The 23,592-nt window shown below is 34.8% G+C and overlaps 1 protein-coding gene across 1 annotated transcript; it reads left to right on the top strand.

The window, feature by feature from the left end:
• Positions 1 to 419: 419 nt before the first annotated feature.
• LOC130797681 (DENN domain and WD repeat-containing protein SCD1) lies at positions 420 to 21,984 on the top strand. The gene is made up of 24 exons (XM_057660386.1): positions 420 to 818; positions 3,324 to 3,417; positions 3,789 to 3,990; positions 4,196 to 4,337; positions 4,431 to 4,531; positions 5,136 to 5,199; positions 5,413 to 5,526; positions 8,206 to 8,426; positions 8,911 to 8,965; positions 9,083 to 9,166; positions 11,506 to 11,695; positions 11,782 to 11,945; positions 12,372 to 12,416; positions 14,366 to 14,441; positions 14,525 to 14,598; positions 14,673 to 14,723; positions 15,099 to 15,256; positions 15,767 to 15,814; positions 16,281 to 16,338; positions 16,429 to 16,512; positions 17,477 to 17,723; positions 17,817 to 18,007; positions 18,323 to 18,387; positions 20,677 to 21,984. Exons 1-24 carry the CDS (start codon positions 645 to 647, stop codon positions 21,560 to 21,562), a joined length of 3,588 nt encoding a protein of 1,195 aa, XP_057516369.1. The 5' UTR covers positions 420 to 644; the 3' UTR covers positions 21,563 to 21,984.
• The last annotated feature ends 1,608 nt before the right edge of the window (positions 21,985 to 23,592 follow it).

Raw genomic sequence — 23,592 nt, 5'->3', positions numbered from 1 at the left:
CGTCATTTCATCTAGCGGTTTACTTAAGAATCCTTAACAAAACCGTCATCTCAAGTCGCGGTTATATTAAAAAAAAAAAAAAAATTAAAACCTATCCTACGTGGACGGTATTGTGGGAAATACTTTCTCATAATACCTAAAGTGGGAATTAATTTTTTTGGAGGCAATATTTTGGAAAAAGTCTCTATAAGATACGATGAGAAAAACAAAAAAAAGACAATAAAATTACCAAGTACAAAATGCGAAGAGATATATGAATATGAATAAAATAAAAAAAATAAGTTGAACGAGTGAATGAAATAAAAAAATGTTATTAAGAAAAAAGAAATAATTCAAATTTGGTGAGAAAAATAAAAATAAAATTAAAAAAATGTCATTAAGAAAAAAAAAATGATTCAAATTTGGTGAGAAAAATAAAAATAAAATTGTAGAATAATGAAATGACTCCGTTCCCTTCATCTTCAAGCCACGCTTCACTCGTCTTCTCCCTCGAAGCTTAACTGCCATTAAAATGATTATCGAGTTATTTCCAAAATCTCACCAGATCTGTCTGCCATTACTCTAACTTTCCCAATAAAATCATTGCATTGTTCTCTCATTTCAATAGTTGAGCAAGAGAGGGAGAGACCTTGGGTGGGTCGAAAATGGCGCCGATCTTCGAGTATTTTATAGTATGTGGAATTGGACCAGAGATTCGAACTTTGGATGAGAATAAAGGGTTTTATGGAACTAATTATCGTTACTTACCTTCGCTTCTTGATCAGTTCCCACCTCCCAATCATTCTCTTTATCCTGATCCTCCTCCTCAGCTTCCGACTGTAGGTTTCCCACTTTTTCTTTCTTTTTTTGATCCTCTTACATGAGTTACTGATTATTTTTCTTTGCTGAATCTTAATGGTTTTAGTTGTTTGCATTGTTCATGAATTTTGCTTCTTTTTGTGATTCTCTTACATGGGTTACTGCCTATTTTCCTTTGTTGAATATTAATGACTTTAGTTGTTTGTATTGCTCATGGATTTTGCTTCTCTTTTTTCCCATTAATGTGTTTTGAAAATGATTGTAAAAGTTCAAATGAATGGAGAAGCACACCATTAGAACCGGTTTATTGGTTGATATAGCCTATCGCAATCTTTTGATATAAGAGTTGGCATTGTTGTTATTGTTGTATAGTAGTATCAATGGATAACAGAACTATGTTCACGATTCTTTAGTTCAAGTTTGTGAGCTTTTTCCAAGACCTCCCCTTGTTACACAAACTGGTCCTTTATATAGAACAAATAAGGTCTATGTTTATCTTTGAATGAACTTTCTTTGCAGTCGTTGTGTGGAGCGTTTGGATGTAATTTTTAAAATATTCTAGAAAATTAGGAAGAAAATAATCGATGGTGCATGTATAGCGGTTGAACTATTGATGGGGTGATGAACTAATTATGGGACTGAGTATCTATATTTACCTACTTGGTTACAAACTAATTATTGGTAGGCTATTGAGTATAGGTGGTCAATTGCATGTCATTTATAATTTGTAATGCAAGGTTGCTTGTCAAAGTTGGAAGGAATAGTGTGTATTGTTGTGACTGAAAGCCTTTCATAAGCCCCTATAATGAGTAGTCGCTAGATAGACTAGAGAATTTTGTAGACAACTCATAGGTTTCTATGGTTCTATTTTAAATTTAAATAATTTGCTGATGTGCGTATTGCCGAGTAAATGAGATCTGGGTATGCAGGTTGATATGCTGTAAGCTATTTTCGTATTGGAGTATAATTGCGGTCACACATGTGATATTTGGCTCTCTCTTCTTCTTGTGACTATTGGCTGGGGTTTGTATACTGTGTGAATAAGTTTGAGTCTTTGAGAGTAAAGGGGGAGGGTTTTGAGGTCTTAGGAGGTTGGGGAGATGGAAATATAATTCTAAATTCCATTTCAAAATTGTTCAACCAAATATTGGAATGAATTTAACTTTATTTCAATCCATTCCTTATATCACATCCAAACACTATAATGTAGATCAAGTTCATTTTATTTCTAAAATCCCATTCAAATGCCCCCTATAATGCTTCTTTAACTGTATGCTTGATTTTGAGGGTTGTGTCTAAATGGAAGTCTCATGAAATAACTTTGTGTGATAAAACATGTACAGGGGCCTTATACTCTGTGGTGTGGTGGGAGAGAGTAGAGACCTGAGAAATAAGCTGGTGAAATATGCTTGGTTTTTTGATCAGAACTCATTTTTTTTTCTGAATTGCAAGTTCGTACACAGCAAGGGAACACATTAAGAATATAATTAGAGATAAAATACCCATGGGTTAGAACTAGTTGCGCGAGCTCCCAAAGTAAGCAAGATTAAAAGTCAAGTACAATGCTTTGAAAATGTATGATTTATAATAGATTGCATTAACAAGGAGTGTTTGAATCTTGCCTTTTGGCAAAGCGGCCTCTCTTCCTTCATTTGATCTAAATTAGATTTATTAGCTCCTCTGAATTTTGTGTATGCAGTATTTAAAAACGTCCTTGCTTTTTGTTACATGAAGGTGTTTTTAACAGAAGAGATATGCTTTCTTGGGGACCTCATTACAATTGATAAATTAGGCATGCGTATACATGTCGGAACTTGATATACACGATGGGTTGGTTGCTGCTTGCCTTTGGTTTAACTTGGGCTCTCAATGACTTTTGTCTTTTCCAGACCTTGAAGACAAGTGGCTTTTTTTTGCTTTTCTTTCTGTGCAGTGCTCAACTCTAATCATGTTAAGAAGCAAATGACCATTCAATGTGGAGAGATTGAGTTGTTTTATAGCTTGTTATGTAGGCTCCTTTCACTCTTCTTATCATGGCCTCATGGGTGCCTCTTTCTAGGCTATCCAATTTTCCATATATCCTACTGTCATGTTAACATTATTTTTTGTCCTTAGATAAAAGTTCATGTCGTCAACCAACCTGGTTTTGCTATGTCTGAAAGTTACAATGCATGACTTGATGTATCATGTTGGAGGAAAAGTGTCCTCTTCTCTTATTAAGTTAGTCTTTCTTGAATTGCGTATGTAGAAAGACCTTTTCTTGAATCATTTTGTCACTTTCCTTGGAATATACATCCTGCTGATCCTGAGTTTTGTGACATTACTTTATTGTTTTCCTTATGGGATGTCCTATTTTACTTTTTGTTGCTCTTTACTTTGTTTGTCTTTTCCTCCCCATTTATTCTCTTTTTGTCAAATGGGTGTAAATCAATGACTATGTGAAGCCATTACTCATGTTTATTGATAGTAATGTAAATTTCTGTATCCTCATGATCTGATTTTTCTTTTGACACATGTCAATGCAGTGTGTCTTGCCTGCTGGAGTGGAGTTCTATGCATCAGGCTTTGATGTCAATGACCCCTCAACATACCCTCGAACTTATCCCATTGTGTTAACTGGTAGGTTTGTAGTGTTACAGATGAAATTATCGAAACATAGTTCATCTCTTTCTATGTTGTTTAATTGATACTATTATGAACTAAATCTGTGTATACCATAGTGCAAAAATAAGGCCACATCATCTTATCACGAGTCATGACCCTATTGTAAGTTCTTTTTAGTTTATTGCGACCGAAATATAGACAACATTAACCGCAAAATCCGTTTCGCGGCCGTTACTGAAACTGTATTTTTGCAATATGGTCCACACTGTATACTGTTTGTATCCTACTTTTAATTTTTTTTTCATGGTATATAGTATAGCTTAGATGATGTATAATGTACCATAGAATATTTTGGTGACTTTTTTCCCTTATTTGGTTGCTTGCAGAGGGTGATGGCTCTAAAATTTATGTGTGTTGTATTGCTTTTCGGGATCCAGTCGATGAAGATATTGTTGAAGCACATCGTATTCCTTTGAATTCATTTGCAGACAAGTGCATATGTCTCGTTTCACGTTTACCAAGTTTCCATGTACTTCGTAATGCTTTGGAGGAGGTCTTTGCTCTTTGTTTTTCACCTAAAGGAAGCAGGTGAATGTTCCTATTTTTTTGTTTGGCTGAACCATCAGCCATCAGGAGTGAAGGAGTATTTTCCTCTTTGGTTTGTAGGATTGCACTTCGATATATCACTAATCCACCACCCAAAAAAGGAGGGGGCTGAGGGGTCAACTTTTGTAGTTTGGTTTGTTGTTTCTTTGGAATTTTTTCATTTTCTCTATATCTTTATGTATTTCAGCAAGCCATTGTGGGATGTCATTGCCTGTATGGTTTCCAATGTTCCCTTGCCTACACCTGGGAAAGATAGGGTATTATTTGCTGTTGAGAACTGCCTACTCTCTGTTGAGGCTCCACCAAGAGATGGTTTACCTCATGCTGATGTAAGATGAGTCTGTCGATCTTCTTGTCTCTGGCTGTGGCCTTCTCTGCGCTAGTAAGAATAGTTTTACCAAGTTTGTTTGGTTGAATTACAGATATCCTTTCAGCCATTGGTACAGTGTTTGGATGTTGACAACTTGCTCAAGCTCTTCACAGCTGTGCTGCTTGAAAGGAGAGTCCTACTTCGTTCGAACAAGCAAGTATCTCTTTTCAGAAGCTTTGAAATCATCTTACAGTCAAGAAACATGCAGCTTGGTTCCTTTATGTTTTAAACTCAGTTTGAGCGTGAAATTGATTAACCTAATGAATGCAATGATTGTGTACTGCCTTCATCAAGTAGGTTTTGTAGTGTTAGTAGTTTTCTAGAACTCCTTTCTTGTTGCTTCATACCAAGTGTCTTTTCAAGTGCTTATGAGTGTCTCATGTTCTGTTAGACACAAGTTTTGTGGGTAAAGTTGGATTTTTTTCTTTTTATCATATGTTTATGATGTGTGAATTCCGGTGTTTTGACATTTAATAATTACAGAAAGGTTGAGGTGAGTTAAGTGCTTTCATTTTTTGCTTTTACTGTTTTCTGCTTGCCCTCATCCAAAGCATTAGTGAAAAGCGAGTTCTATCATTTTGTTTTCAGATGTAGGATTTTCAGCAAAATTTTAATGATTTATTGTATTTATTCAACTTGTATTCATAATTTTTTTTTGTAGTTTTTTTTGATAAGCAAACATGATAAAATCCATTTTTCTTTCCACCCAGGAGGAATATAAATTCTGATATTTGTAAAATGTTTCACTTTTTGACAGGTATTCACTTTTGACTCTTGTGTCTGAAGCAATTTGTCATCTCATCTACCCATTTCGGTGGCAGGTAATGCTTTACATTTCGAGACCATATTATGAGATAGTTTATATTAGATTTCAGTCTACACTTTCAATCCCTGTCATATGGTTAACTTACATAAATAATGTATGTCTCTGCAATATTTTTTACCTTGATTCTTTTTTGTTTGCTGTTTTTGCCAAAGAGTGTTTAGATTTTCTACTTGTCTCTGATTTAACCTATTTCTTTGTCTGATTGAAGCATGTCTACATTCCATTACTATTTTTCAGCGGAGTGGACTACATTGATGCTCCAACACCATACATGATGGGTCTTCATTCTGGCGTCGATACCACTGGTCTTTCAATGGATGGCGTAAGCTATAGGCATTAATGCTATCTTGTTGATTTGGTCTTTTAAAGAGATAGTTTACAGTTACATCATGGTCATACTTCAAATTTTCCTTTGCATTTTTCTTGTCTCTTGGTTGATTGATTTAATTTTTTTACTGGACTAATCCAAGCACTTTTTCACTATATTAGTTAATATGGTCATTGCTCTTCAAAATCTAGAGTCCTAGCGTCTTACATGATGAGATTGTGTCTGAAGCAACAACGTTACATATTCAGAAGCCATTAAAGTGGCTTCCAAGTTCCACCTAGGCAAGATAAAGGGGGATTTGATGTCAACAATGTCAGCCTTGTAATTACAAAGAGACTGTTTAAGGTTCCCCCAAGTTTGTTTTAAGCACTATATGTTACTTCACATAAATAAGATGTGCACATGGTTTAATAAACAGTTTTGATTATGAGAAAGTAATAGGAAGACAATATCTAATGGATGATTAAATGAAGTTCGTTTTTCTTATTGTAATAACACTTTAGTGAACTTCATGCTTTTTTTAATTTTTTTATTTATTTTTTGGTAAATAACAATTAAATTATTGCCTTGCATCCGTGTTTGAGATTGAGACAAAGGTTTTCACATGCATGCCTTATTAAGATAAGAAGCATTATATGTGCTCAATTCGTAATTTTTTCTTGCCTCAGTTTAAGTTACATCTACAACAACATGCCATTACCCAATGCATACTGTTTCACATTTTCCACTTTAGATAATGAAGTGCAAATGATTTAATAGACATGTTCAATATTCCATTATAATCTTAAACCAAAGAACTATACTTCTTTGGATCATTGAAAGTGGAAGACTCAGTTAAGTTACCTCAAACAAAAATTTAATTGTCATAGCATTGGTGGTTAAGGATCTTCTATTTTTGCTTGGAGTTTGCTAGTAGACTTGATTTGACTTTTTAGGATTGTAGGTTGCTGTTTGCTCAATTATAAACTTGCACAATGAGTGTCTATCTTTAGGATGACTAAAGGGATGACAATCCTGTTGAGTCTTTCTTTCCGTAGGATTCTCTTTGATAGATGATATAAAAGTGAGTTTTTTTTATAATCATGAATCATGATATGCGTGCTTGGTATGTGATGATGTCACATGGACTTGTTGGCACTTGTTTTGATGCAAAATGGTGGAGTGTTTTGTGGAATTATGTGTAGGATGAGTAGGAGAGCCAAAGGAATTTTGAATTTTGAATGATTGGAGGATGGGAGGATGAAGATCACTTGATTGAAATTGCTTCTGGTGGAAATGATATTCCTACCAGCGATTAGTGTTATGTATCTTTTTATTTGTAAAATGTTTTAGTATGAATTGTGATTTTTTTTCATGTATGTCCTCTCCTTCTTTCATAGCATGCCATTAACAAAGAATTTTTTTATCCCTTTGTTAGATGTTGCCTTTTGTTTTTTTTTTCCTAGCAAAGGCCGATTTCCAATGGTTTTAGAGTATAAAAGGAGGTTGGGGACAGTGAACCAAGGAGGGTGGTGTTGGACACGTAGGATAATTTCTTTGAAGAGTTTGAATCTGTGGAGTGTAATGGAGTCATTACCTTCATGGGGGCCAGTCTTTAGAGTCATTGGGAGGCCTTCTACTTTTCTTTTCTTTTTTTTTTTTTTTTTTTTTTTTTTTGTCTCCTAAGCCCTATGCCAACTTTCCAAATTAGATATTTTCTACCTAGTTATAATGTGTGTGGAAACTCTTAATAACACCTCCAGGCTCCAATCATAGTACAAAAACAAGGCTACAACATATCATATCGTCTGTATCATTAAGATATCAAATTTATCAAACCGGTATTACCCGCATTGTTAAGGTTTTAAAAACTGTTTTCTAGGCCATTCCAAGCGATATTTCATGGTTTAAGCCAATATTAGGCAGCACGACAACTGCATCATCCCAGTTACCACATCGCTGTGTCCGTTGCCGTAACCGTGACTGCTACCATATTTTTGCACTATGCCTCCAATGTCAATGTAGTTGAATCCTATTATTTTGAAAGGCATGGATGATAACAAAATCATTGAACTCATTTGGAATTCCTATGCAACTGGAGGGTGTACGAAAATGATAAGAATTTTCATTGTGAAATAATTATGGGAAACTGGTTTTCCCGGCTCGTGTGTTCCAATGTGCTTGCTTCATAGTGGAAGGAAATAAGCAAGATAAAACATAGAATTGGACGGACAAAAGAGAATAAGGATTTACTCTTAATGATATCAAGTTATCAAATATCAATATCTGGTCACTTATATCAAGTTTCCATAAGCACTTCAATAGTTTTGGATTAAATTAGCTGGCTCTCACCCCTTGAAAAGACTTCATTGTCTCAGACTCTCTCTCACACTCTCTTCTGTTACAGCTTTCAAGTAGTTAATAACACAACAAATGTTTATAGAACGTATAATAATTAAGTGTAAGACTAAGATATTCAAAATCCATTTTACCTATTCATGTGGCATGACCATTACACGTTCACCTCTTTCACCATTTATATTGTGTATGAAAGGAATCAGATTTGATTGTGTGCAGGGTTCAATTCGAAAGTCCTTTTGTTGATATATTTTGTTGGCATTTACCATTTCTGTGGTTTTTTTCTATGCTGGATCTTGATTTTCACTTGTTATATCTACCTCATTTCTGTTGTAGGTTGTTATTGTAGACCTCGAGTCTAACCGTGTCACCACTTCAGAGGAAATTCCTCCTATACCAGAGCCAGAATTGAGTACCTTACGTGGCGAGATATTGAAATTGCTATATCCTAAAGTAACAGATATAGACCTGATAAAGGTGGGCCTCAATAAATCAAGTGAGGTGTATCATAGAGTTTCTAGCAAGCCATGGTCAGAAGCGCATGATGTTCAACTTAGGTAAATTAACACACTTATGAATTTTTATTGACAATTTGCATTGTATAAACCAAGTGGCGCTTGTACTGAATTTGCTTTCAGTACGGGGTCATCATGCTCATTTTAATATAATTGGATATTTTGGTTATCTTGGGGTGAGAATTGCTCCTAATTAGCAAATTGCTCTGCATCTAAGTGTAAATGTTGACACTTGATGGTAATTAAGGCAAGTATAAACGTGGAATCAATATTAGACTACAGACTTTTCAAAATTTTATGTAGGAAGTTTGAGTGATGTATGAATTATCCTCCCCTCAAAATTTTAATTGATCATGGATGCTACTCTAGTGTTGCCTAATCTGGTATAGGTGAAGATGTTGTGTTCTACTATGCCAAATCTGTATCTTTTTTTGTTGTTGCCATATTATGTGTTCGGCAACGCGATGATTGTGTTTTTATAGTGAGGTATCTACAGCATTTTTAAGTTCCCATTCTCTATGTGCAGGATGATATTTCTGAAGTTCCTTGCTTCAATTTTATCTGGTTACAGGAATTTTATTGTATGTTTCTACTTTTCCGCTGTTTTGAATTATTTAGATATGATATAGAACTATATCATGTCAAAAATTGCTTTAGAGACTGCTATATTGCTTATGTGTATGACATATTTTTTACAGGAAAATACAGCAACCAATGTCTTTAATACTCAGGCATTCTTAAAGAAGCGCTCTCGATTGACTAATGAACCCCCAGATCAGATGGTGAGCTTTAACTAGGTCTACTGTGGTGGTTCTTTTTTTGATATTTTTTTAATATTCTGTTAATAATTTTCTTCTAGTTCAGCTGGCCAGCACTTTAGCTGAGTCTTGGCATATCTCAATTTTTCCATAAGTCACTTGCTGGTGCACTTGATCTTGTTCTTTAAACAGGCTGGACCGAGTTTGAGTCAAGCGGCTTGATCTTGCCATGTTTATATGCTTCTATGTCTTAACATTTCTGTTTGATATTTATTATAGTGTTTTGAGTAACAAATTTATTCCTTATTGTTGTTCATTTCATATGTGAAATCGAAAGGGCATAATTAAGTTAGAAGGCTTTTGTTCATGTTCCCTATCAGGTGAAATATAATTATTTATTGTGTTTGGGCCGTGCAAGCTATTTTTTCACCCTAGACTGCATTTGAGGATGTGAGCTGCTTATTGTGCTAGCATTTTTTGATGTCTTTGGAAGTCTGAGTGAACCTTAAGATGCCCTGTAACTTTCTTTTCTTTAAAAGTTTTATTGTTACTTGAAATCTAAGGAATGATTAAACCATTATAAATTTACAGTCTCCTATGGCATAATGATCATACTTCCTAGTAGAAAATAGCAAGAACAAGGGCATCGTACGTTTGTGATCTCTTTCTATGATAACTTAAATTTTATGTTCATCAAATGTGCTCTAAGCGTAAACCTTTTCCTCCTTTCTATCGTTAATTAATAGAGAGCCATTATTCATGTGTTTTTGAAAGGGAAATCTTCAATCTTTCTTCCCACTTGTCCGGTGGAAGAAAAATGATTTCTTGTCACTCTTGCTAGGTTTCAGAGATAGGGGTTAGAAACTTGGTGGATGGATGTGTTGCCGATATGCAGTGCATGTTTTATGGACTTTATATGAATAAAACCTTCCTTAAGTCCTGGCTAAGAGTTTGAGTCTTATTAAGTTGGTCGATCTTTATGGTTTTTGGACTTCATATGAATCAAACTTCCGAATTCTTGAAGGAATTGAACTCAGATATTTAAATCCAGAAGGGTATCTTTTGTTTTGTTAAATTAAAGTCGACAGAAAATAAGTTTTGAGGATGTATTAAATTGTACTTTGGACGGATGTTAAATGATTGTCAATACTGGGTTCAATTCACAAAGAATTGTAATCACTAATTTTATCACTAAGTTGAGTTGATAAGGGGAGTTGTGATCAGTAATTCTAAGAAACACTAGGTAAATTCACACAAAATTCTGATATAACCTTCAAGGCTTCAACTCATCATGACATATCAGATGCATGACATTTATTTTTAATGGTCATGAAGGCAAACCACTTTATCTTCCACAAGTCCATAACTTTCCAAGTTAGCTGAATGAACTTAGTCTGAATCTCATCTTGTGCATTGACAGTGCTGATTTGAATCAGCAACTGTTGACTTTGTACATGACGAGATAGTTCTTGCCTTTAATAATCCTCATCGTGAACTCCGTCATTACTTAAAAATGTTGCAGAGTTTGCCACCTTTAACTCTCCTGGGATCTTTCACCTACCCATTGATTCGCACGTGCTAAATCCAACTTGAATACCAATGGACAACATGGTCTTATTGCAAATAGAGACATTAAGCATTAAAAGATAAGTAAGACATTTATTTGATTTGGCCATCTTCTACTGGATATAAAACGGAAACAGACAGAGAATGAACTAGCAATAGTTTTTGTCTATGACTATTGTTGATCTTGCTTGTGATTGTCATAAGCTTAATTGGTCTGCCCAGCTGGTAGCATTTTGATTACTACGTAGCGGCAGTTATATTACAATTGTGATTGGCAGTATGGACTTGATTCATGGCCTATGGATAAGGGGAAGCTGATCTGCTGATGCATTGTTATGGATAGGCTGATAAGTTAGAGTAGATGCTGTTGATGTAGCCTTGAGGTTGAGCATTTCAGCTTATGATAATCCCCTTTTTGTGTTTGGGTTATGCAACCAATATACTTCTAAACCACTTTTGACTTAATCTTGTAGTCTTCCCTATGTTTCATGTATGTTAACTTTATAAAGAAATTAAAAATCTCACAATTCTCATAAGTTTGACTTGCTTCCACACTGGGCTTTCTCTGGTGTGATTTCACTCTGTTCAACTTGTGGTTTACAAAGGGCCAAATATTTGGGTTGCATGCATCTTGATTCTGGATGCCTTTGAACTGTGCTAGTAATTTTGTTCAGTGGTTGGTGGTTATTACGCTCAGAGCACTGCGTTTCTCGAAATATCCAAATCACTCTTTCAGAAATAAAAGCAGTCAAGTTAACTTTTTGACGGGGATTTAAGATAATTTTCATTTCTCACAGATATTGCAATTTTTGGAGACACAAGGCTTTTTGGACTTCCTTGAAAGAGGAGGTTCTGATGATAATAATAACAACCTTCTTGACAAGTTGCAAGATGCTATTGGGAGAGGACAGGATCCTATGTCAATATTGCCTCCACCTCTGTTGGAGCCAGAAATTATTACAATATCAGATCGTAGTGGAGAATCTGGTAGGCTTCATTAATTGTCATTATCAATTAGTTGTGCTCAAATCAATAAATCCTTTTCTAAGATGTTAGTTCTTTCTGAATCACAGTTGGTGGTTCTCGCTACACATATGACAGGTTCCCATCTAATATTAGAGCAGAAGAACAGGAGGAGAAGAGGAAACAGATTCTTGCTGCAGTTAGTGGAGCCCTTGATAATACTGTAAAGCCTACTCGTGATCGTGGTGAAAGTCTCAGTCCGAGAGAGAGAGCTGTAGGTTCTCTTTTCTCATTTTTGTAATTGATGAAACTTATATTGTCATGAATTATGATGTGTTTCCTCTGTTTTGTTCTAAGCAATCAGATCATTTTATTGAGCATGAGTTTGGGTTTGCCATTAGCAAGGTGGTTTTCCCTTGTGTACCATTCTTTTGCTTTATGATGCTGAACTAGGCGCAGTTAATAATAGTTAACATGTGTGGAGGTCTTGCAAAGTTCCGAGGTTGATTGATTGGTTGATAAATTGAAGTAAACAAAAAACTAATTTGCTAAACAAATATTTTTTTTGCTTCTTTATTTACTTTATTGTTTATAATTGTTCTAATGAAAGGCTAATTTGAATAATGTGAATGGATAAACAATACTTAACAGGGTCTATAACCAAGTTTTGTGATTGATCTTAGCTGTATTCTTTTAACAGGCAGAACGTGAGCGCATGGTATTGGACATACAAGTGAAGTTGCAGGTGAATAATGGATTTATGATGCACCTTTTTTGAAATTTTGACCACCCTTTGTCTGCAACTACAGTGTATTGTTCCACTACATCTGCCAAATCTTGTTTTATAGTACATATATCTTTGCGCAAGGAAGAACTCAGCAGAACAGCTTATCATGAATATCATCTTTTTATAATAATAATAATAATAATAATAATAATAATAATAATAATAATAATAATAATAATAATTATTATTATTATTATAATAATAATAGTAATAATAATAATAATAAAAGAGTATCATCAATTATCGCTGCTAACACATTGAAAAGCATCTTTATGTTTTAAGTGTACTCTGTTTTCAATAATCTTCTGAGCAAGTGGAGGGAATGGGGCAATGGAGATAGGAACTCTAAATAGGTGAGATGATAAATTAAGGAATATCTACTAGGGTCAAATAATGACAGTTAGATTGGGGAAAAGGGATTTAAAGTTCAAAAAGGTGCAATGAGGCTCAAAAAGGAATACTGGTTGATGAGATTTGATGTTTAAAACCTGGATTTAGGCGCAGAATGGAATAATAATTATAACCACTGCACCTTATGCCTTCTTTCGCCTATGCTCTGGATGCCTTTTGCATTAATGCGCTTTGTGTGCTCTTGTGCCATTTTAATATGATATTCTGCGCATAATGCATTAATAGATGATATTTTGTTAAGGTCAATATGAAATATGCTAAACTGAAAAAATGGAAAGAATATTTGTGTTATTATTATACATTTGAGATCATGTGGAGAATAGAGAAAGTATAATGCAGGATTTGATTGGTATGTAGTTGTGAACAAGGTGTGTATTCCCTTCCTTACCCCCCTCTCCCCCCCCCCCCCCCCCCACCCCCTTCCCTTTAAAACCAATTCCTTTGGGTTTTTCCCACCTAACAAATGTAGAGTAACAGCATCAATTTCAGGCCTTTGATCCCATCAAATGGTGTTAATATGTGTATTATATGTAGTATCATGGTAGCTAGGGTTGTAGTCGGATTGGATTATTTCCGGTCTGCTCTATTTCTGGGTTGGTAGAGGCTAAGGAGAATTCATTTGGGTTTGGGTGCAGTTGTTCACATTTTGACGGGAGGGATCAGTAACAAGACTTGCAAATGTGAAATGAGAGAAAGATTCTTTGTCTTTAAATAGAATGTGCACCTATTGCTTTCAATTGGAGCTGCATTTTTTTAAGTGCAAGTTTGATTAGTGGAACGTGTACTTCTATCTATCTTTGTTAGCGATGATTTTCCATGTTATCTGTTTTGGTTCTAGTAGCTGACACTATATCGTTGGGATTAAGGTTATGACATTGTTGAGTGTGTATCTATGTAATTTAAGTGGAATTACATCAGGAAAAATAAAGGATGAAAAGAGTCCATTATTTGAATAAAAGGCGTATGCTTAGTTCAAATATAACACAAAATTTTGACAAAAGAGGTTTACATACTGTTAAAAGGATAAATGTTTTTTTTGATGAAGAAAAGGATAAATACAACATAAATTCTTCTCAACCCTTTTTATTTTAAGCCTAAAGGTGTCAGAATCTGGTTTTTCGTTGGAGGATTTGAAGTCAGATCGATTTTTCCAGATGAAAATTTGGTGGCATAGTTGGCTCTTCATTTACAATAGTTGTTAAAATTAGACTTCACTTAACTGAGATTGACTGGAAGGCGTAAGCTGGAGAAGTTAATCAGAGTCTGACATTGACTTTTTTCTTAATTAGTTTATTGCAAGTAAACATTGATTGGTTCATTGTTTTATCCCCGCTGCTGGTAGATTTAGTTTAATATGTGAGTGTTTTTGGCTGGACCTCTGCTCAGTTGAATGTAAAGACTTACATTTCTTGATCTGGTACAATTCTTTGGTGATTTGAAGTGCTCTTGTGTCAGCATTTGTAGTCTGAAGTTATTTGACAAATTTCACTAAATAGGGGCTGTGGCTACGTCTTCTGAAGTTAGGAGCAACTGACGATCCATTGTCGTCATTTGAATATGGAACTATTCTTGGTAAATTTCAATCTTTGTTTGATTTTGTTGCTAGGTGATTTGAATGTTTTTTGATGTTTGCTTGATATATATGTACTTTGCAGCTCTGATTGAATCTGATGCAGATGGCATTGGTGGAAGTGGATTTGTTGAGTGTATAAGGGAACACATACATACTGTATGTTCAGTGGTTAAATTTTAGATTGAAATTTTATATAGAACAAATTTCTTTATCTTGTTTTCATCATGCAGGGCTGGACTTGTCAACTGACAGAAGAACAGTTTATTGCTGTTAAAGAACTGGTATGATTTTATCAAATTTAGAGCTCATACTGCTTCTACAGATTTAAGTAATTACTAGTGTCGAAAGAAAATGTTGCTGCAATGGAATAATTGTACCTCTCCGAGTCTTTGTATCAACCACATATTTTTGGGTTAAGGCATACACATTTTTGTGTTGTTGTGAGTCTCTCTGCAGATAAAGATCGTTAAAAGTGCATATCATATTTTTGCAGTAAATGTTGAAAACTGCAAATACACTATAGAAGATGGAATAATAGGTTTAACTTATTATAATTGACTAATTTTTCAAGTTACTTTAAATTTTGTTTGACACGTATCTTTTTTTGTCTCTTGAGATTTTTGCCTCTCTGTGATGTTTATGTGTCTCTATTTCAGTTGAAAACTGCAATTACTCTTGCAACATCACGGAATGACCTTTCAACAGTTAGAGATGCACTGGAAGTATCAGCTGAAATTTTTAAGAAGGATGCAAATAATGTTTCAGATTGTGTGCAACGTCATCTAATTTCTCTGTCTATCTGGGAAGAGTTCAGGTAAGATTTTCTCTTGGCTTGGTAATAAAGAAAATTTTAAGGAGCTAATGAAGGGAGTATCAATGATATACCAAAGGAGGGCTAAGGCCTAAAAGGCTCAAACTCTGATGCTGTTATAGAAAAATTTACCATAAAATCATGAAATCAAGATACTCAAAAGTGCTTATAACAACAGCATTCCATTACCCAAATATGATAAAAAGTGCTTAACTATGATAAATGAGGTTCAGCAAACAAAAATGCTATTTAGTAGGTTGTGCAAGTATTTGACATGGATATCATTTTCAAGCATTTTTCAAACTAATTTCAATGCTGTAATTTCGAATTATGTTACCAAAGTTATGATTAATTCTTGTATTGTGATTCATGTCATCTTTGCTCTATCAGTGCAAATAAAAGTAAAACTTTGTTTTTTCTTTTTTATTATCTTGATCCATATATAAGTATTATTTATTAGCTAATTTATCTCTTATATGTGACTTTTGTGTTTATTCTTTGTGTTTACTCAAGGTTTTGGGAAGGATATTTTGAGTATCTCATGGATCAAACCTCCAACAAGTAAGGATGCATATTTGATCTTTTTCCTTAAATGCATATTGAAAAAATGCTTTCATCCTTCAATTTGGGTTTGTCATCCTAAAAACTTACAAACATCCAATCATATGGATATAATTTTAAAATGCCTATTATACAAGACTTTTGGTCGTCATTCTTCATTATGTGTCAAGTACCCGATTCTTGACTTTTGAAAAGAGGTATGTGCAGTTGACAACACTAGAGTTGTCATTTTGAAACGCATATTCATCCGATATTCTTAGAAAAGGCTAATTTACATACTATCACTCTATGTATTTATATTTGTTAACAGTATCAAAAATGCTATGTACATTATGAAATGCTTGGTTATTTGCTTCGTTAATGTAATATACAGTAGAATTTTACCAGTAACATTTTGACGCTGTTGTGCCTTTTGCATATGATTTTATAAGGCCTTTAATTGATTCTAATTACTTCTTTTCCCCAGGCCATCCAATTATGCCACCCTAGTTATGACACAACTAATTGTACTAGCTTCACACATGGTATTCTCAGCTCTTTTATTTATCTCTCACAATTGCTGCTATTGAGTCTGCTATTAAATGAATATTAATATGGTTCTTAACTGTATGAAGGCTGGACTGGGACTACCTGATACTGATGCTTGGCAAATCATCGAGACAATAGCTGAGAAGAACAACATAGGGTATACGCAAATTGTGAGTTCATAATAGCCTTTTTATTTTAGTTTTCCTATTGCATATTTCTTTCATTCTATTTTTCTATGAATTTTTTTGGTGAATTTATTTATGTGATAAGTTCTTTAAATCTGAGGCTAGTTATTTCCTTAACGTAAAGAGTTTTCCTTTGATTCCATGTTTGGTGTTTTGGATGTATGATACTTTCTGTTCTGTTTTTCCGCACATGTAGTTCTTTTGGATGTGCTAATCACATGGGTACTAACTCTGTTCTAATTGATTCCTAGAAAAAGTTGTTATAATGTTAAAAACGTATTTACTTTTTTACATAGTCAAATCCCTACACGCTCATAGAGCTGCCCCTAAAGTTTCTCTTTCTAACGAATAGGGAAATTCAGGTGATTTTTGAGTTTTCCTAGTCTTGAAAGAATTGCTTGTTCTCCCTCGTTGTGCTATTCTTTTCATCAATTTCTAAATATTCTGTTGCTCTCCAGAATCGATGTTTGGATATGGTTTACTTCATCTTCCTATAATATATCTGAAAATCATGTTAATTTGATTGACTTCAAGAATTTCTTATTTGCCTTGTGTGAAGATTTGAAGCTTGTAGTTGTCCATTTATTTACCGGTGATTTGCAATCCATTAACTCCTTGTCTATGAGTACCTCATATTCTGGTTTTTTGCAAGTGTTTCTTTCCCAGAGATTGATTATCATATTCCGTCTACAGGTAGCCACTTCTCTCCTATATTTGTGTGCCTGTGATGCAATCCATTGTAATTTGTAACATTTGTATATGAGCTGTCTCTTGAATGTTTCTGTCAATGTGCTATATGTTGTAGTTTTTAGTTGCTGTTTCTTTTTGAACTTGACGTTTTGCCTTCAATTTTCTCATTCCAGTCAAGAGTTCTATAAAATCTGTTTTGCATCCTATAATCATTGTTTAATCGTGCTGAAAATGTTTTTTTTTCTTTGCTTGTTTCTAGATACAATTAAGAGGATTTTTGTCACATATCCATCAACTGCGCTTTGCTTACTGGGGAACTGCCGCTTCAAAAGGACAGTTATTATCTTCCTATGGAGGACAATCTATTCATCTACAAGATACTGCACATGACAGTCAGCCAACTACTGAGGCATCTAGTGTTGGAAGGAGCTGGGTCCAGAGCATGTTCAGCAGAGATACATCAATAAGAGCACAATCTTTTACCCGTGTACGGAGTGGACTATCAGGTATTCCAAATTACGTGCAAGAGCTTTTTATTACCTTAATAATCCTGTTTGATACCATAGCTTATTACTAATTTCTTTTTCCGCTTTATTCAGCTGCAAATGAGGATAAACAGGATATGACAGGCACAGCAGGTCAAAAGAGGCCTCAAACAAATGTACGCTTGCTTAGGGGTCATAATGGCGCAGTCACTGCTTTACATTGTGTCACAAGAAAGGAGGTTTGGGATCTTGTTGGTGACCGTGAGGATGCGGGCTTTTTTATAAGTGGAAGTACAGACTGTCTGGTATGTAAACATCTTTTGCTGATCATTTCGATATTTATCTTCCATCTTTTCTGTGAGTCTCAAGGATCATTTGTGAAAGTTTGAGATATTACCTGCAGTTACTTTTGCATGTTTATGCGTTACTCTTTATTTGAGGCTTCAGGTCTTGCTTACTTAGAGATTCTAGCATGTTGTGTTGCTTTTTCAGCCCGTGTAAATACTGGTTTTCTGGCTATTCTCTATTGTCAAATTGCATGCATGAAGAACTTGACAGGAATATATTTTTATGTTTTCTGAGAATTGATTTATTCTTTTATTCACTAATAATTTTTCCAGATTAAAATATGGGATCCAAGTCTTCGTGGTTCTGAGCTTCGAGCAACATTGCAGGGCCATACAGGGTAATCTTCTACATCAAATTTCTCTTGTTTCTTTTATAGGATAACTTGTAGTTTTAAGGCATTGACACTATAGTTCTAAGCTATCATACTATATTTTAATGCATGAACTAAGCAAAATTTCATTGCTATTTGCAATTTGGAATTGCAACTCAAATTTCCATTTGTAGGCATTTGCTTATGGTGTTTGTGTGCAGTTTTTTTTCTTCATTATCACTTCTTCAGTCATTTTGATTTTGCTAAACTTCTCATTTTGGATAATCCCTTTGATTTTGCTACTTCTAAAATTTTTTTATTTGGTTTCACATTCTATCTCCTTATCTCATCCACAAATTCATTTTCTCTCTTCATCCCATCGACATATTTCTTTGATCCACTTGTTTTTGTATCATTCTCCCACTAAAATTTAGTAAAAAGTTTCTTGTTGTAGCTATATGAAAAGGACAAAGAGAGAATTTCCCAATTCCTTGCTAAATTGCCCCATTTGAAAATGACTTTTCGATTTGCGTCATAATTATTTTTGAGCTAAATTTCTCTCTTTTTAAAACTCTGTAAACATTCACTTCGCCCTTTTGCATTCATGTAAGTTTTGATGAACTAGTTACTGTAAAAATGAGGGCCATATAGCCCCCCAGGCCCCATCCACCTTGCGGACTAGCTTTCATATGAAGCTCTAGAAAAAAATTCACTTAAATGAGCTCAAGGAAATCATAAATGCATGGTGAATATATGATAATGTGAGATAGTATTTTAATTACATGACTGCTTACATAGATTGATTGATTAAAATAAAGCAACAACAAGCTTAATTAAGATTGTCACCAAAGAAGTAAAAATCCAATCGGAAACCGTCTTTGGATACACCATGAATAATAAAAAAAACTCAGATGAATATGTAGGTTAACTTCAACATGCTTTCTTTCTCCACCCAACTACCCCCATGTTATTAATCCATGCCATGTATTGTAAAGGCTAACTTATATATGCCATTCTCAGCCCTTTTCTATGCACCCATTCATTTTGGTGGCTGGTACATACTCACAGGAAAACTCTGACCTCAAATTTGGCAAAAGTGAACCACCAACAAATTGAGATACATGATCAACTATGCTCTCTATCATTTCAACTATAAAGTGAAGTTCTTGAAAGTCATTGCACATGTTCAAATTCTCAACAGTATTTTCGAACTCCTGGTGTTTTGTAACTCCAAATTTTCTCTCAGCAATGTTGTCGAAATAATGTAATTAGCAATAAATCCAGCAACCCATGGCTCATATTCTACCGGAAACCTGCAAAACCGAGGCAAAATAGTAATCTTTTCTGAATTTTCCATGAACTTTACTTTAATTCACTGCAAACAATTACAAGAAATAGAACCGTTCACTATCAACTTCAATTTGTGCACAAACTAAGTTACACGAACAGGTTTTCCTTCTTGCCAAGCATGAATAGCGAACACCACTAGAACTTGCTTCAAGAGAGCGGTTTTTGGAATCTTGCAAACCCCTCAATTTGTAAATCATGAAATGGTGTTTCTTCTTTTCTTCATGTGTTCTTGCCAGGATCTCCATGCAAATTCTCCTTGCATGTAATTCTGAAATCTGATACCAAGTGCTTTATGTTTGGGCTCAGTATTCCATGCTAATATTGGATAAAGTTGTGGATATTTGCAAATGGAGCTATGTCCTTTAGAACGGTGATCTTGAACTCAGTTTTTAACCAAAATCTTTGATTTTTGCAAGCTCGTTTGATAGCTTCACTTCACACAAATAAAAGCGCAAATGTTATAATCCAATTTAGTATAATAGATAATAATCTAAAAGTAAAAGAACTATAACTCTTTGACTCCATTGAGAATGGACTAAATTACAATGAAACAACACCGATCCTAAATAATGAAGATTGACAAACCCGATAGAAAAACTCTTTGCTAGACTATGGACGATAAAAAAAACTCAATGATGTATCATTACAAACCTCTATATGTTTCCTATCTACATCTTATCACCCCCATTAACCATATATTATGAAGACCAACTAAATATTCCATTTTCAGCCTTTTTTCAGCATCCATGCAATCTTGGTGCATGATAGGATTGTGCAGTTGGCTCAGGGAGTTGCTTAATGGCTGGTTGTGTATTAAACATTTAAATTAGCTCGTGTTGCTAAGTATATCAGTCTTATAGATCTCATTATGGACTGATGTGACACTGCTGTATTTTGGTTAGTTTTTTCTCACATATTCTTCATTTTCCTGATATTTTCATTTATATCTATGAATTTCTCTGTCAGAACTGTGCGGGCGATAAGCTCTGACCGAGGGAAGATAGTATCAGGATCAGACGACCAATCCATCCTGGTATGGGATAAGCAAACACACCAGCTTCTTGAAGAACTTAAAGGACATACTGCATCAATCAGCTCCGTACGCATGCTTTCAGGAGAACGCGTCCTTTCTTCTTCTCATGATGGAACCTTAAAAATGTGGGATGTGAGAACCGATGCTTATGTGGCAACTGTTGGTCGTTGCTCAAGTGCAGTTCTCTGTATGGAGTACGACGATTCTACAGGAGTTTTGGCTGCTGCAGGTAGGGATTCCGTTGCATACTTATGGGACATCCGTGCAGGAAAACAGATGCATAAACTCGTGGGGCATGCAAAATGGATCAGATCAATCAGAATGGTTGGAGATACTTTGATCTCTGGTAGTGATGATTGGACGGCTAGAGTTTGGTCTGTTTCACGAGGCACATGTGATGCTGTCTTAGCTTGTCATGCAGGACCTGTTCAATGTGTGGAGTATTCAACATTAGAGAAGGGAATCATTAGTGGCTCAACCGATGGGATGATTCGGTTTTGGGAAAATGCCGATGTAGGTATAAGATGTATCAAGAATGTTACCATACACTCTGCTGCTATATTATCCATAAATGCTGGTGATCACTGGCTGGGGATTGGTGCAGCAGATAACTCTATGTCTCTATTTAATCGCCCTCAAGAAAGACTTGGCGGCTTTACAAGCCCAGGCTCTAAAGTAACTGGATGGCAACTTTACCGGACACCCCAGAAATCTGCTGCTGTTGTTAGATGTGTAGCTTCCGATCTTGAAAGGAAAAGAATCTGTAGTGGTGGCCGAAATGGACTTCTTCGATTGTGGGATGTTACTATAAACATCTGAGCTTTTGCATCGACTTTTACATTAGGATATCTTGAATTCCCTGCTGTGGCATCGGCTTTTACATAAAGCTGCCATTTTTTCGAGGAAGTTTTTCACTATGTTTCCGGGTTAAGATGATGCAAAATTATACAAGTATTAGTTTATATGCTCCTAAAAGGTACACTAGAATTAATTAAATTATTTGTACTTACCTTGGATAATATTTGTATATCTAAAGTGTTGAGGACTTTGTTCATGTAAAACAGAAATTGTAAACTGTATAAAATCTGTTATCAAAAACTTTGCTTTAAGACAAGCACTGCGGGATATAAACCGTGGCAGGGAAATGAGTGCAACTTTAATACAATATATTTCCTTTCATACTGCCTTTTTTTAAAACCTTGTCAATAAAGGAAAGTTTAAGAGGCGCAAAAGGACTTGCCTCAGTTGGAAATACTGTTTTTGATAAAATCTGTGTATCCAAACTTCCTCCAATTTTGAGAATTGAATCTTGTTTTAGTTAGAGCAAGTATTGCAATTCGATTTTCAACTGATTCTTCTTCCCTTAACCCCCCTTTAATCAAAAAAAGTTTTGCCATTTTAGTATATAATTTAAGTTGGTTAAAATTGCATTGTATTGATGGATAATGTAGCTTTGCCTTTACAAGACAACCAACTTATACACTTTATCACATCAATTTTAGCTTCATTTTTTACTCTTGGTGACTAATATTCATCTATAACTTGCTCGAGTTGGAGACGATTCCAACCAGTGGGATAATATTTGTCTATAACTTTATAATTATAATGCGGGTTGAATATGGTCCAAATACTTATGCCCGACCCGACCCGGCCGATTTTAACTTTAAAAATTGATACAAGGCAGTTGCCCGTTTTTAACTTTGTTGTTTTGAAGGACCACAGCATTAGAGCATCCAAAGAATCAAGAGTGATTGTTTAATTTGGCTCAAACCTTTAGCATTATATTTTTACGGTAGCTGAAAACGATGCTATATTAGAGTTCGAACAATGTGTTTCAAACTCCAACATTGCCAAGATCGAATGTACGAGGTTTTGTGACAAACAAACTAAGCTATCAATGATATCGATGTTTGTAGGAGAAAGTAAAGCAATAAAACAACACAAAAATTTAACGAGGTTCACCCAACTTAGGCTACGTCCTCCAGTGTGTAGTATCTCTTATATTATCAAAGGAGTTCAAAAAACTCTCATATATGGAGAATTACAATAGATAAGAGATATAGGCTAGTGTTTGGCTTGGGGTGTATTTTGTGGATGATTACAATGTGTGAATGATAGCTCTCTATTTATAGGAGATATCTCACTAAGTAACATTAAGTACATTAAAACTATGAATAAATAATAATGAAACATCCCAATAACTTAAAGAGTCAAAAACAGCATCCTAGGAGCATCAAAGACATCGCAGAGGCTCGCTCGGTCTTACGATCTGAGACAAGAGGAGTGGTAACTGATCAAGGGTCTTACGATCTTGGCCTGTCAGTCGTTAAACTAGTCTAAATTTCTGGAGATTAAGCGCGCGAAGCTTACTATTGAGATTTTGTTGGAGATTTGCTACATTTGTTATGCAACATGAAATTCCCCTTTCCGACTCCCGACCAAAATTTGACGATATGCAACCTAATTAGAATTCGACTATAGCCTAAATTCGATCACAAAAAGAATTAGGAATGGCTAATTCAAGTATGAAACCAAATTTTTTTAAATTCAACCAGTAACTTTGAGGTTTATTCAATTTATTTTTCGTGATCTTTTTACAAAGAAAATGTTTGAAAATATTAGTTTAGTAAGCTTAAAAGCATCATGTACAACAATTCAATTCAAAAAGTTATTATTTCTCCAATTGAACTCTCCTAACATTATATTTTCCCCATTTCATCCTAATCCCTAAATTTGAAACACAAATTCAATAAAACCTATCTCTAAAGATCACAAAATTGAATTCTCAACTGGTGGTGGATAAAGGTCAATATCTTTAGTCCCGATTTCGTGTTGTTTACCCTAGGTCA

The sequence above is a fragment of the Amaranthus tricolor genome, chromosome 13, assembly GCF_026212465.1.
Source record: "Amaranthus tricolor cultivar Red isolate AtriRed21 chromosome 13, ASM2621246v1, whole genome shotgun sequence".
Classification (NCBI taxonomy): Eukaryota; Viridiplantae; Streptophyta; class Magnoliopsida; order Caryophyllales; family Amaranthaceae; genus Amaranthus; species Amaranthus tricolor.
The sequence above is the reverse complement of the archived record's forward strand: the minus strand, read 5'-3'. Positions and strand labels throughout refer to the sequence as shown.

Bases quoted from the DNA above. Each gene is read 5' to 3' on its own strand.
- LOC130797681 (XM_057660386.1), top strand. From the start codon at position 645: ATGGCGCCGATCTTCGAGTATTTTATAGTATGTGGAATTGGACCAGAG. The intron at 11,696-11,781 runs GTAGGCTTCATT...TCTGAATCACAG, and splicing joins AGATCGTAGTGGAGAATCTG to TTGGTGGTTCTCGCTACACA. The intron at 14,724-15,098 runs GTATGATTTTAT...TCTCTATTTCAG, and splicing joins TTATTGCTGTTAAAGAACTG to TTGAAAACTGCAATTACTCT.